Genomic DNA, 14151 nt, shown 5'->3' with positions numbered 1-14151 from the left:
GACAAATGTTGCCACGTTTAATCCTTACAATAATCCTGAAAAGAAAGAAATGCAGATACCGTTTCTATTTTTGTCTCTGTCTTTCAACATCTCTTCAAAAAAAAACAGAAGGCAGAATAAGATTGAAGCTCCATTTAATGACTTGTCCAAGGCCACTCATTCAGCTAAAACTAAGTTATACTGATTATTGAAGACCTACTATACAGCAGGCACACTAAATAACTATGTGGCAGCACCAAATGAAGCCTCACCGACTTCTGGACCCTTCTTCCATAGCTCTCTCAAGTATAATTATTCTTCCCAACCTACTCCCTATCACTGATTGTACGTGTGCGCGCACGTGCATGCATGTATGTTCACATGTATGTTCACACATCACTTAATATAGCCCAAATTGGCCAGTTTCACCAACTTATTTATTTCTAATTGATGATACTATCCTAAAACCTCATATTATCCTCTGGTATGAAAATCCATCTTATCCCCCTATCTCTAGACTCTGAAAAGGGCCAGAGTTTAAGAATCAGATTCTATCCAGCTTTTCTACTTTACACAATGCAATCTCAATTCCTGTAAAAATGTGCACTTCTATAGAAATTGATTTTCGAACACCTCTCCACCCCTTTTTGTAAAGCCAAGGAATCCTCATTTAAAATGAAAGCTTCTGAGGAAACCCAGTATATAGGAAAAACTGAACTGAAGCATCTCTGGATGAGGAACAGAAAGGGGACGGGGATGGGGAAGGTGGCATATACCCCACCCATTCAGTCATCCTGTCATCCTTTCTCCTCTATCCCTGTATTAGTGCTTGGCTTTAGAGAATTCCCTCAGAACAAGGCTAAAGATGATTTACTGTTTGGCAGTATCAATTAGAGTTAAGTCTATGGAATATATCTCTAGTCTAGAACTATTTTTAGTATATGCTCAATGCATTTTGGCCTTCAAGGAAAGTGCAGTTTCTTGAAGCAGTGAGGATGATTCACTGGAAAGAGAAGTAATTTATTTCTAGAGTAAGTTGTATAAAACTGAAGAGAAATAAAGCAAATTGTATCATATTACGCATTATCTTAACTCTCAAATGGAAACGGAAAACTATGTTAAAGGGAAATATTTTCAACTAAATTTTCCAAATACTCTGATTAACCTTTACCAATGGCCATATGCCAAAATGGGTAATCATCATCTTTCTATCTAAATTTGTTTCTTTGTATTAACCGGAAATGTCAATATCCATTTCCTGGTTTCAAATGCAAAGTAACATTCTCATAAAGTTGACAATGGCAACCAAAATAACTCAATCAGAATCTGTGACCTTGAAGATACATAAACGACTTCTAATATAAATCTGGGGCAAGGCCAAACATCAGAATTTATTCTACATTTTTTACATACAAGAGAATACGTACCTGGATATTAAGGTTTTTTGTTTTTTAAGAAAGGTACTACCTAATTTATAAAGCAAAAAAATAGAGTGATAAAAACTGCACACATAATGCTTTATAAAACTTACCTGTGTTGACTGTATTACTGTAAGGTCATTAATATAGCAAAATCCTGCCCCCATTGCAGAACGAAGGCCTGCAGTCCCGAAAGTCATTCGGCAACAAAGACGATCTCGCAGCTCCTTGTTCATCCCATTCCGTATCAGATTTTCAATTTGCTCTTTTGTCTTGGGATTCTATAAGAAAGAAGTATTAAAACTTAATCAGGATCATAAGCAGAGTCCAAATAGGAAGTCCTCTTGAGGAGCCAATAAGTACTATGCATCACACAAGGTTCTACATTCACTATAAATTCCACGGTGCTACTTAGTAATATCAGTATGTCTATAAAACAATACTTGCCACTTACTGAACCCCCAGAAGGGCCAGGCCCTATTGAGGATGGTTTACATTATCTCTAGTTGTCGTAGTATTTTTTGTAACACAGTCAAGAATTTTTTTTAACAAATTGATAAGAGCTTCGGATCCAAAATAAACCTCTTAGTCAAAACCAACATCAATTAAATTAGAGTCTATATTAAGTTTTAAAAGAAATATAGAAGCTATCGGATGAATGCCATCAAAACATGCCTACCAACTACCTACCTAAACCTCTGTAATTCAAAATGACCAGATAAGCCTTATTGCTCTTTAAAGTCACATTCAATTTATCTATAGTAAAAGTTGACCCTAAAAATGTCTAACGTGTTAAATGTGGACTTAGTTAAGAATGAGAATGAAAATTCAGTCCAAACACGGCACATGAGGCAAGACATACAAACAACAATATTTTAGGATTCTGGATTTCATTAGCACATTCTTCATTTTCATAAATTTCAAGGATGTCTATCACTGAAAATAGTGCTTCACAAAAAAGTAGCAAGTTTCAAACAGAAATGCAATCATAATAAGCATACAACTTAAATGTAATTTTCCAGCATTTTTTTTAGGAGAAAGAGTAAAATATTAAGATAATAAGGTGAACCATACTTCTTTCAGGTTAGTATGGATTTAGTCCATAATATCTGCTTAGATCTTCGACATCTATAGCCTACACGTACAATAATAAATATTCAGAATAATAAGCCAAGGCAAAGTTCAAAATTTAAACTGCCACATGCCTTTTGGCCCGTACATCTCTCTGTCCACAGCAATACTTTCACACGAACAAAGAGATTTATTCATACAAGAACAGTCATTGCAGCATCTTACTGGTAGTATTATTACCATTGTATTGATGAAGAAATTAAGATTTAGAGAGAGAGTCTAGTAACACTGAGCTAATACTGGAGTCTAGACAGGATTTGAATCCAGGTTGGTCTGGCTCTAAAGTCTACACCTTCTCACTACAAACAAAAGCATTATGTAAGGCAGGTTAATAAGGTTTCTAATAAAAACTAACTTCACCTACACAGCAAAAACAATTCCTTTTGTATATAAATATAAAGATGATTCACCAGACACGAATGCTATTGGTTTACTGAGTATACTTCCTTTAACTGCACAGCTATTAGAGTAGTGCCTAAAAATTCCATTTGCTGTTATAAACATTACATCCAGTACTAACCTAATTCCTGGCTCTGAAAGAGCCTGTATATTAGAGAAAACTAAAAATGGATAAAGAATCACGATGCATCAGACATAAGTAGATTTCTACGGTAAAAAGAGCTAAGCGATTATGGTGACAAGCATTTGAAATCTACTTTAAACTCAGATTTCTCCACTATTTCATAGCTAGACATTAAACTAGATGTTGATGTTACAAACTTTAAAAATATAACCAAAAAGCTACCTCTGTAGCTGTGATTATCACATAGTTTCCACTCAGATGATGAAATTACGTTTGTGTTTTGTTGTTAAAAATCTTCAAATACAGGGCTGGCCGCGTGGCCAAGTGGTTAAGTTCGCATGCTCTGCTTTGGCAGCCCAGGGTTTCGCTGGTTTGGATCCTGGGTGCAGACATGGCACTGCTCATCAAGCCACACTGAGGCAGTGTCCCACATAGCACAATAGAAGGAACTACAACTAGAATACACAACTATGTACTGGGGGGCTTTGGGGAGAAGAAGAAGAAGAAGAAAAAAAAAAGAAGACTGGCAACAGATGTTAACTCAGGTGCCAATCTTAAAAAAAAAAATCTTCATATAACTATGATTTTTATAAACTATAATATATGAAGGTTCTAAAGAGCTACAAATTATTATTATTATTATTATTTTGAGGACGATTAGCTCTGAGCTAACATCTGCCACCAATCCTTCTCTTCTTGCTGAGAAAGATTGGCCCTGAGCTAACATCCATGTCCATCTTCCTCTACTCTATATGTGGGACGCCTGCCACAGCATGGCTTGACAAGCAGTGTGTAGGTCTGTGACTGGGATTCGAATGGGTGAACCTGGGCTGCCAAAGTGGAGCACGTGAACTTAACCACTACACTACTGGGCCAGCCCTACAAACTATTTTTTAAGTACTTCTTCCACATAGAACTCAGATATATTAAATGAAAATGAAAGTAGAAGAGTATATAAAGTGTTTTAATTTGCATAAAAGAGGTATGTGTATACTTATCATTCCAGAAATACTCCAAGCAAATAGAAGAGACTAAAAATAGGGATTACCTCTGATGGGGAAATCAGGGGCCAGGTCTGAGGTAGAAAAGTGACTTCTTTTTATTGTACAGCCTTGGTACTGTTTGGATATTTTATGTATGTATTACTTGTTTTATGGTGAACACTGGTTAGGTATCCATGATGGCCGAGAAAAACCACTAGCTGTGCGTCTACATGAATAGTTTTTATCTCACAAAGTGCTCTCTTTCTCCCCACCCACAGAAAGCTATTAATAAGATCTGACTCTATAAAACATACATTTGAGCTTTCTCAAATACAAAATATTGTTTGCTTTCTAAATGTGCTCTCTTATTTACGCTTCATTCATAACTTGAGGGTAGAAGAAGCCTAATCAGAAAAAAAAAAAAATTGTTCAACTGATGCCAATTGTAAAAAAGCAACTCTAAAATCACAATGTAAGTCAGTACGAAAATTATCTGATTTACATACTTTTTGGAAATATACTTACTGTTCTACTATATAAAATGAAAATTAACTACTGAGAAAGTAAATGCATTCAATCTGAACTAAATTTGCTCTGACTAGCATATTTTAGAATCCTAATCATTTTAGTACTCCAAAAAAGTAATCCTGCAGAAAGTTCAAAGAGATTTTAGTGACTACTAGCATTTTCTATCCTTCATCAGGGATAAAGCTGATTGTTTAGTATGAAATCAGTAAGCTAAAGAATACAGAATTAAAGCCATGCATTATTTTCAAGTTTTACCTGTATACTAAAAATTTTCCTTTAGGTTCTAATCCTATGGATTGCTGCAACTTTATACAGCTGAAATGAAGAAAACAAAGTGTCTTCTTACATAATACTGCGTGGAGTTTTATTTTTTCCATACTGTAGGTCCATAGGCCCAAATTCAAAGAAAACATGAAAGAATTGATTTACAAAAAGAAAAAAAAAACCCAACACTTTAAATATACAGAAGAGCCCCTTCTAATAAACTTAACTTAAAAACTTTCATAGATGTGAAGAAAGCTACACGCCAGATCCAAAGCAGCCAACTGTGCCTGACATCAAATGAAAGTATTAGCATTCACTTATGAAGGATCATTTTGGATTCGTCCAAGTTTTTCTGAACCTATTCTGTTCATAACTCGGGGGCTTCTGTATTATTTATGTGTAATAAATATAAATGTGTATAAAAGTAGTAGAAAAAGTAATTAATCATTACATAAAACAAATCAAGTTTGTCAATGAGGAATTCATTTGTAAATTTTGTCCTACTACTTTCATGAATCTAATATTTGTATAATTCTTATACAACTTGAATCTATTCTATTAACATTCTAGTACTAAACCTAACTTAAAACAATCTAAACTATGAATTGCATTGTTTAAAAGATTTGAACAGATCTAAAAGAACATAATATATATTAACAACCCCAAATCCTAATATTGTTATACATCTAAAAAGGAGGCAAACATACAAAATTGACTTTTCAGTAACTCAAATATATCCAAAATTGCAAAACTGTAAATGACATTTTAAAATATTACTGATGGTAACTGGTGTCTATATAACAAATTCCAGTTTTATATAACTACAGAGAAAAAAAAATTTAAGTTTATTTCTAAACAGAAGTTAAAATAGGAAACTGCAGTCTGAAAATCTGAAGGCTGAATGCAACTGACATTTACTTCTGAGGGTCAGCCAGCTTGAGCAGCCAAGTCTTGAGTCCTGAAGCAGAACATGTTTTCCAAACCAGATACTTTCTCATTGAGTCCAAAATACACTGTTGCTAAACCAATATTTTTTTCCCATTTAAAGGAGCTTTGTGTAATTCTAAATTTAATATCTCCTTCTTTAAAAAATTAGCATAAATAATAGAATAAAAGAAACTAGCATAAATTAAGTTGGCTTAGATAAAAAACTTGAATGACTATACTTGTCATATAAAATGAGATTTGCTTAATAATTGGCTTAATAATATTTGAATAATCACCACTTAATGAATATAAAAATCATACCCAGGAAAACAGAAAATAAGCTTTCAAATATAATATACTGTTGTCATTTAAGTATAATACTGCATATGCGAAGATTAGTGTGAAAGCTAAAAATGTTAATTATTTTATTTCAAAATTTAAGATTATGTAGACATAGTCTTTTAACTTACGGACTTTTTTCTAACAGAGCACATACACTGAGTTGAATTTTACTGTTCAGTAATATACTACATGCTTGTCTCAATATTAAGTTTTAAATAAAAAATATTTCCCATATAAGGTAGTCAAACTAAAACACTTCAAATGTTTGTTTTTCTACAGATATGCTGACACATTGTACTTTTTTTGACAAATGAAGGACCCAATTGTTGGTCAACTAGCTCCACAGTGACTGCAGCATAATGGAAAGACCACTAACCTATGAATTTAGAAGGCTTGGCCCTGATCTTGAGTCTGCAATTGCTTAGCCAGATAATCCCAAACAAGTTACTTGACCTCCTCCTGGACTTTAGATTCTAATTAGAGTGTGAAGATTTTTGAGGTTATCTTTTCAAGCTTTACAGGTTTTATCAGTAACAGATCACGTGAGCAACTAAATATACTAAATGAAAGGACTCCAGTTAGTAGAAACTATTACTACCTTTATGACTTCGAACAGGTAATTTCACTCTAGTATTCTCACCTGCAAAAAAATAGGAATAATGTTCTACTCTTCCTCCTGGGCACACAGCATCCCTTAGAGCTAGATGAGATCACATGACAGACTTCTGGTCAATGGATCTGAGTAGAAAAGATGTGTGCCATTTCCAGGCCTGGTCCATTAACCCCTTTTCTGCCCCCATAATCCTCTCTTTGCCCATCCAGCCAGGGACTTAGACAAGTATGTAGCAACAAGACAGAATAAGAGATTGCATGGAGCAAAATTCCCCCTCTGCCTCCCCCCTCACAGATCAGCATTGGACTGTAATGTAAGCAATAGACTTTCATTTGTGGGCCACTGAAATTTTGCAGTATTTGTTACCACAGTTAATCTGCACTGTTTAATACAGTTAGTATTCAGAGAGGATACTCACATACACCTCAAAACTTCTCATAATGTGGTAGGTTGCATGAAATTGCTTCACTCTCCACGGTTGTATTTTCAGGGCTTATGAAGTATCCTGGGTGGGCTTACTCTTTCCACAATGTTGTCAGTTTCTTTACAGACTAACACTTAGAGGACTAGAGCTCTTTACCCAGTCTTTTCTATTAAATAAACTCTGAGCCTTTGGACAGGTCATTTCTCTCTGAGGCTTATCAGTACAATCTGAATTTAATCTGAAAAGATCCCATTCTAGTTTCTAGTTTCTTTATATGCATTAAAAAAAAGAAAAGAAAAGATCCCTTCAAACTCTAACATTTTGATTGTTAGACCCAAGACTCACTTTGGAATCTAGTCAAGAGCTCAACACCCTCATCACTTTCTATTTAATTTTTTCTCCAATGAACCTCAAACTTGGAATTGTTTTTACCCAATAAAATACATCAATTTGCTTTCAAAAACTTTTCAAAAATCAAGGATAATTGCCAATTGCTAAAAACTGACTATATCTTGACTGCTACCACATACACACTCCTAATTCCAATCAAAAGCAAAAAAACCACTATTTTTATTGGATTATAAACAGACACATATTTCTAAGTTTCACAAGGTATTTTAAAAAGCTGACAGTAACTCAGTAATCTGAGGACCCCAGATGTGGAACAGCACACAATTGCTAGTTGTCTCCTAATATTTCTCTCTCCTTTAGTCATAGAGTTTTAGTCGGGTACATTCATGGCAGCCCAGCTAGGGGCTATATCTCAGTCTACCTTACAGCTAGGTGAGACCATGTAACTAAGTTCTCGCCAATGGCATGAAAACAGAAATGATATGTTCCACTTTCAGATCTTGCCCTGAAAAGGATTAAGCGTACACTCTCCTGAGTCATCTCTCCTCTCATGGCTGAGTGATGTGATAGTGGAGCAGCCATTTTGGATCAATAGTGCAAGTCACATATTGAGGATAGCATGGCCACCCCACCAGCCCTGGACTGCTACTGACTTCTGAATGTTATGAGAGAAATTATCTTCTCTCTGCTTTAAGCCACTATATTTTATAGTCTTTGCCTCAGTAGCTCAGAGTGTACCCTAACTAATACAGTAGATAAAGTCTGTGCCCCACTGTGAAATAAGGCCGGGCCCTTCTGACTCCCAATCTAATGCTTTTTCTACACACTGAATTCCATCCCCTATCATTCCTCCTTCTCCTGCCTATCCAAGCATTCTTCTTGCCATTCATAGATTACACCAACATTCATCAAAGTCCGTATTTTGCAAACATTTTGAGAGAAATAACTATATATTCTTGGTATTCTATATTTTTCCTATATTCCCCAAGTGCAATGTCACTCAAAAACAAGTATTCGAAAAAAGTTAACAGACAACAGTGGGAATTCCCTTAAAAACAGTAATCAATTACTCCCATAATGGGAGTACCTTCAGTTGATAGCAGAGCCTATTTTTTAAACACTTTGCCTCCTTCACAGTACCTAACCCATACCTTGTACACAGAAGATGCTTAGCATATATTCAATGATTACGCATCAGTAACAGTGACAAAATAGCCATATTCTTTCAGGAAAAGCAAATATTAGAGAAAGAAAATATTAGCATACATTTAAGTTATGCAATCAAACATAAGAACTCCCAATTGAAATGAATTTCCTATTTAAGTGGATATATATATATATATATATATATATATATTTTTTTTTTTTTAAGATTGGCACCTGAGCTAACAACTGTTGCCAATCTTTTTTTTTTTTCCTGCTTTATCTCCCCAAACCCCCCCGTACACAGTTGTATACCTTAGTTGCAGGTCCTTCTAGTTGTGGGATGTGGGATGCCGCCTCAACGTGGCCTGACAAGCAGTGCCATGTCCGTGCCCAGGATCTGAACCCCGGGCCACCGCAGCGGAGCGTGGGAACTTAATCACTCAGCCACGGAGCCGGCCCCTAAGTGGATATATTTTCTAAGATAAAGGCCTATGGACAAATAATTTCATGCGTTTCTTTCAGGCTAAATTAAGTCACAAATATACACTTCATGCAAACCTCAAAAATATTACTTTAAATATTACTATATCTTCAATACTGAGAACAGAGCCTGGGACTCAGTAGGCTCTCAACAAATGTTTGTTGAATTAATTAAAAATATCTATTTATTAAGCACATACTATGTGCTAGGCACAAAAGACACTGTCTCTGCTCTCATAATTTTAATTTTTTGAGGAATCTCCATACTCTTTTCCATAGCGGCTGCACTAGTTTGCATTCCCACCAGCAGTGTATGAGGGTTCCTTTTTCTCCACAACCTCTCCAGCATTTGTCACTTTTTGTTTTGGTTATTTTTGCCATTCTAACGGGTAAGGTAATATCTTAGTGTAGTTTTGATTTGCATTTCCCTGATGATTAGTGATGATGAGCATCTTTTCATGTGTCTATTGGCCATCCGTATATCTTCTTTGGAAAAATGTCTGTTCATGTCCCCTGCCCATTTTTTGATAGGGTTGTTTGATTTTTTTGTTGTTGAGTTGTGTGAGTTCGTTATATAGTATAGAGCTTAACCCTTTGTCAGATATAAGACTTATAAATATTTTTTCCCAACTGGTGGGTTGCCTTTGCCCAATTTTTAATCTTCTATCTTCTCGGACTTGGCAAGCACAGTTATTTTAAAGTCTGCGTTTGATAACTGCAGTATAAGGAGCCCCTGCAGGTCAGTTTCATCATCTGTTGCTTCTTCAGGGTCTTGTTCATGTTGACTTGTTTCCTTGTGTGTCTGGTTATCTTTGACTCTGTACTGAATATTATATTTGAAACACTGTTAGTAGACATAAAAATCTGAAACCTGGGATGAGGGTACCTCCCTCCAGGGAAGACTGTTTTTGCTTTTCCTAGGCACCTGAAGACACCAGTAATCCAGGTTCACTTTAACCCTTTTCAGGCTCCAAATGACTCAGAGCTGTGTGAGGCATGTTTACTTAAGAGTTCATCAGTAGTCACAGGGCAGCCCTTTGGCGTCCCAAGCCAAAGTGGAAGTGTTTTCAGGGTCCCCACCTGTGGCAGGCCCTAAATTCCAATTTTTGTTCCTCTATCCCAGCACAGCTAACAAAAAGACTGCTAAACCACTTGGCTGCCTATCCTGGACCAACAAATGCACTCAGGGCAAAAGTGGCCCTAAATGCTAACCTCAGCTATCTGAATTCCTGTCTTCAGGATTGTGGCCTGGAATTTCTATCTCCTTTCAGCTCTTGAACTAGAAATTCTTGACTAACTTGTTGAGCCTTCAACGCCTTCAAACAGGTTTTTAAATCTATATTTTGTCTATCTTTTCTAGCTGTTAGAGGAAAATTGTCCACATTACCTTATCTGTCATTAGGAGAACTCGAAGTCGGTCTACTATCCAATACTGCACTACATAGTACAGTTGTATATACACTTAACTTACACATATCCAACTGTATGTACTTAGCTCTACCTTCCACAGCAGTACTAAAAATTGTATTTTGTGAATGTGCTCCATTATAAATGGTGAATTACTATGCACATTATATACTATATATCACTGTATTAGGTTAGATACTTCAAATCATGCATCCTGTAGTTCATGGGCAATTTAAGGGTTTCCAAGGGTAATTTTTTACTTTACGAGCTTTTCATTATTTATCGTCTTTAGAATCTAATTCCCAAGTAAGACAAGACTTCCCTATACCAGGGACAGATACTGAAGTTACCTATTAGAGATAGTACAGACATATTTTTATTCTGAGTGGCAGCTTAAACAAGATGATATCTAGGTCCCTGTCAACTGAGATTCCATAATTCTATACTTAATTTAATTTGTACTAGACAAAGATTCATGGCCTGATGTTTAATATGTATTTTAGAAGGGTAAAAATACTACCAATCAGGAGAACCTTGCCCATCAGCCTGAAAACTACCAACAAAGGAAACAATAGTATGTTTTTTTCTTTTTTGATAAGGCCCAATTTTCATCTTCTTCTGAAATCATGCTACAATTATGGTTTGACTGCATTTCTCAGAAATTAAATATCTCCATCTCATGTATTTGTCATCTTTACATATTCTACAGAAATAATCCAAAAAGGAAAAACAACTATATGCAAAATGATGCTCTCAGCATTATTTAAAACAGTTTTAAAAAATCAGAAACATTTTATTGTTATCTACATGAGACGACAGATGTTAACCAAATCTATTGCCGTAATCATTTCACAATACATGTAAATCAAACCATCACCTTAAACTTATATGTTAACGTCAATTATTTCTCAATAAAACTGAAAAAAATCAAAAACACAATCAAAACTGGAAATGGTTAAGTATGATATATCTACCAAGTACCATGTTGTCAAGAAAATTGTAATTATGTTCTGCAGGATAAAAATTACATAAACAAATCCAAAAGACAAACTGAGAATAAATATTTGTAATAAATTAACCAAAGACTTATCTCTTTAACATTAAATAAAAAAGAGAAAAGACCAATGACTCAACAGAAAAATGGGCAAAAGATATGAAGACAGTTCATAAAAAAGAAAACGCAGATGTCCTTTAAATATATGAAAATATATTCAGCCTCATTTATAAGAAAAATGGAAATTAAAACTAAAATAAAATATAGTTTTCATCTTTCACACTGGCAAAGAAAGATATTTGATACTACACTGTGAAGTTAAGAATTTGGGAAAGCAGGCACTTTCATACATTGCTGATAGAAGAATAAATTGATACATCCTCTCTGGAGGGCAATTTGGGAATAGCTATCAAAAAATTTAAAGGTACATACCTGATTCAAAAATTGAAAAAGAAGAAACAAAACACATAATTTGCCGATGAAATTATTGAGTACATAAAAAAATCCAAAAGAGTAAATACTTTCTAGAATTAATTAGAATATAGTAGGATTGCTGGATATAAGGTTAATATACAAAAGCCAAGTGTGTTTCTCTATATCAGCAAAAAGAAAAAGAAATAATTTTAAATGGCATAAAGAATATCATGTACCATCTCCTGTACAGCCAAGTAAACGCCAACCATACCTGACATTCCCACAGATAACAACTATAAACTCTAGACAAAACACACAGAAAAAGAAATACAACCAAAATCCACAAAGACCTGAAGGTACTAGAGAATGAATAAATGCAGGCTTGATTCTAAAAGGGGGTTAACACTTGGGAGAAGGGGCCAGCATGGGGTGAGTTTCCCATTTTTATGGCTTTTAATTTAAGGGCAGGTAGTAGGAAAAGCCATGCACTAAAACACCAACAAAAATCCCTTGGTCCTTGGCCTGCTGAAGAACCAGAGCACAGACCTCAGGGCAATCATAGCCACCGGAGACTTTGTCCAGAAAGGAGAGAGTTAGAGAGGGAGAACCCCACATTCTGTGTGTAAACTCGGCCCAAATCTCTGGCTAACTCCTGTTCTATGTATGTGTGGGACACATTCCAGCTACGGATAAAAGAACATATTGAGATTTGAGCAGCCTCCCAAGAAACAGAGTTTGCAGTCTGAATTCAATCAAGTTAATTACCTGCCAGAACAAACAAAAAAGTAAAATTCTCCTGAGGAATAACAGATTCCAGGGTCTCCACAATATAACATTCACAGTGTCCATAATGCAATCCATAATTACCAAATGAAGAACCAGAAAAATGTGACCCATTTTCAAGAGTGAAGATAATACAGTGGTGACCAACTCCAAGATATTCAGATGTTAGAATTAGCAGACAAGGATTTTAATGCAACTATTATCAGTGACTTAAAGGAAAATATGCTTTCAATGGAGGAAAAGATGAGACATCTCAGAAAAGAAACAGAAACCATAAAAAAGATCCAAGTGGAAATTTGAGAACTGAAAAATACAATACCTGAGATTAAAAAGTCACTGAACGGTCTTAATAGCAGAATGGAGATGAAAGAGGAAAGGGTTCATGAACCAGAAGACAGATAATAGAAATGATCCAATCTGAACTACAGAGAGAAAAAGATTAAAAAACAAATTTAATAGAGCCTTAGAGACCTGTAAGACAGTACCAAGAGATCTAACATATGTGTAAAGAAAACTAAGAATTCATTGAGAGTGGACATGTATTACAATAAACGCTAAAGGAAATTCTTCAGGTTGAAGGGAAGTAATAGCATTTGGAAATTTGAAATTTTGGTAAAGAAAGAAGAGAAGTGAATATGGTAGATATCTGGATAAACATAAAAAGACTTTTTTCTTTAAAATGCATACGAGTGATTAAAGCAAAAATTATAACACTGTATTATAGAAGTGATACAAATGATAAAGGATGGAGGTGGTAGTGATGATAAAAATGGGCCAACACTGTTGCAAGAATTCACAAGATGTGGTACAATATTAACTCTAAACAGATTATGAAGTTAATTTTCCAAAACTGAAACGAAATCCAAAAAGTCCTATATCTATTAATGAAATTTTATTTGTTCTCAAAAAGCTTTTCATGAAGAAAACTTCAGGTCCACATTGTTTGGGTGGCAAATTCAATCAAATATTTAAAGAAGAAATAATATCAATCATACAAAAACTCTTTCAGAAAATAAAGCAGGGAACACTTCAACTCATTATAAGGCCAGCATAATCCTACTACAAAAATCTAACAGATTTATTAAAAATTCTTAACAAAATATATAAAAAGAATAATACATCACGACCAAGTCGTATTTATCTGAGGAATATAAGTTGGATCAACCTTCAAAAATCAACATAACCCATCATATCACAATGTAAAATTTTTTAAAATGCTAAGGTACATCCAGACAATGGAATATTATTTAACACCTTTTAAAAGGAAATGAGCTATCAAGCCATGAAAAGATATGGAAGAATCTTAAGTGCACGTTACTAAATGAAAGAAACCAATCTGAAAAGGCTACATACTCTGTGATTCCAACTATATGACATTCTGGACAAGACGAAACTGTGGAGACTGAAAAGATCAGTGGTTGCCAGGGTGGAAGAGGAGAGAAGG

The 14151-nt window shown here is 34.9% G+C and overlaps 1 protein-coding gene across 2 annotated transcripts in view; it reads right to left on the bottom strand.

Annotated features, from left to right (window-relative positions):
• Positions 1 to 14151, bottom strand: part of PGM2L1 (phosphoglucomutase 2 like 1) — a 65850-nt gene that overhangs the window by 35337 nt on the left and 16362 nt on the right. For both annotated transcript variants that reach the window (XM_001498196.5, XM_005612044.4), the window contains exon 2: positions 1511 to 1678. In XM_001498196.5, coding sequence (XP_001498246.1) covers positions 1511 to 1678 — 168 coding nt within the window. The remainder of the gene's footprint in view (positions 1 to 1510; positions 1679 to 14151) is intronic.

Source organism: Equus caballus, chromosome 7, assembly GCF_041296265.1.
Source record: "Equus caballus isolate H_3958 breed thoroughbred chromosome 7, TB-T2T, whole genome shotgun sequence".
In the NCBI taxonomy this organism is placed as follows: Eukaryota; Metazoa; Chordata; class Mammalia; order Perissodactyla; family Equidae; genus Equus; species Equus caballus.
The sequence above is the reverse complement of the archived record's forward strand: the minus strand, read 5'-3'. Positions and strand labels throughout refer to the sequence as shown.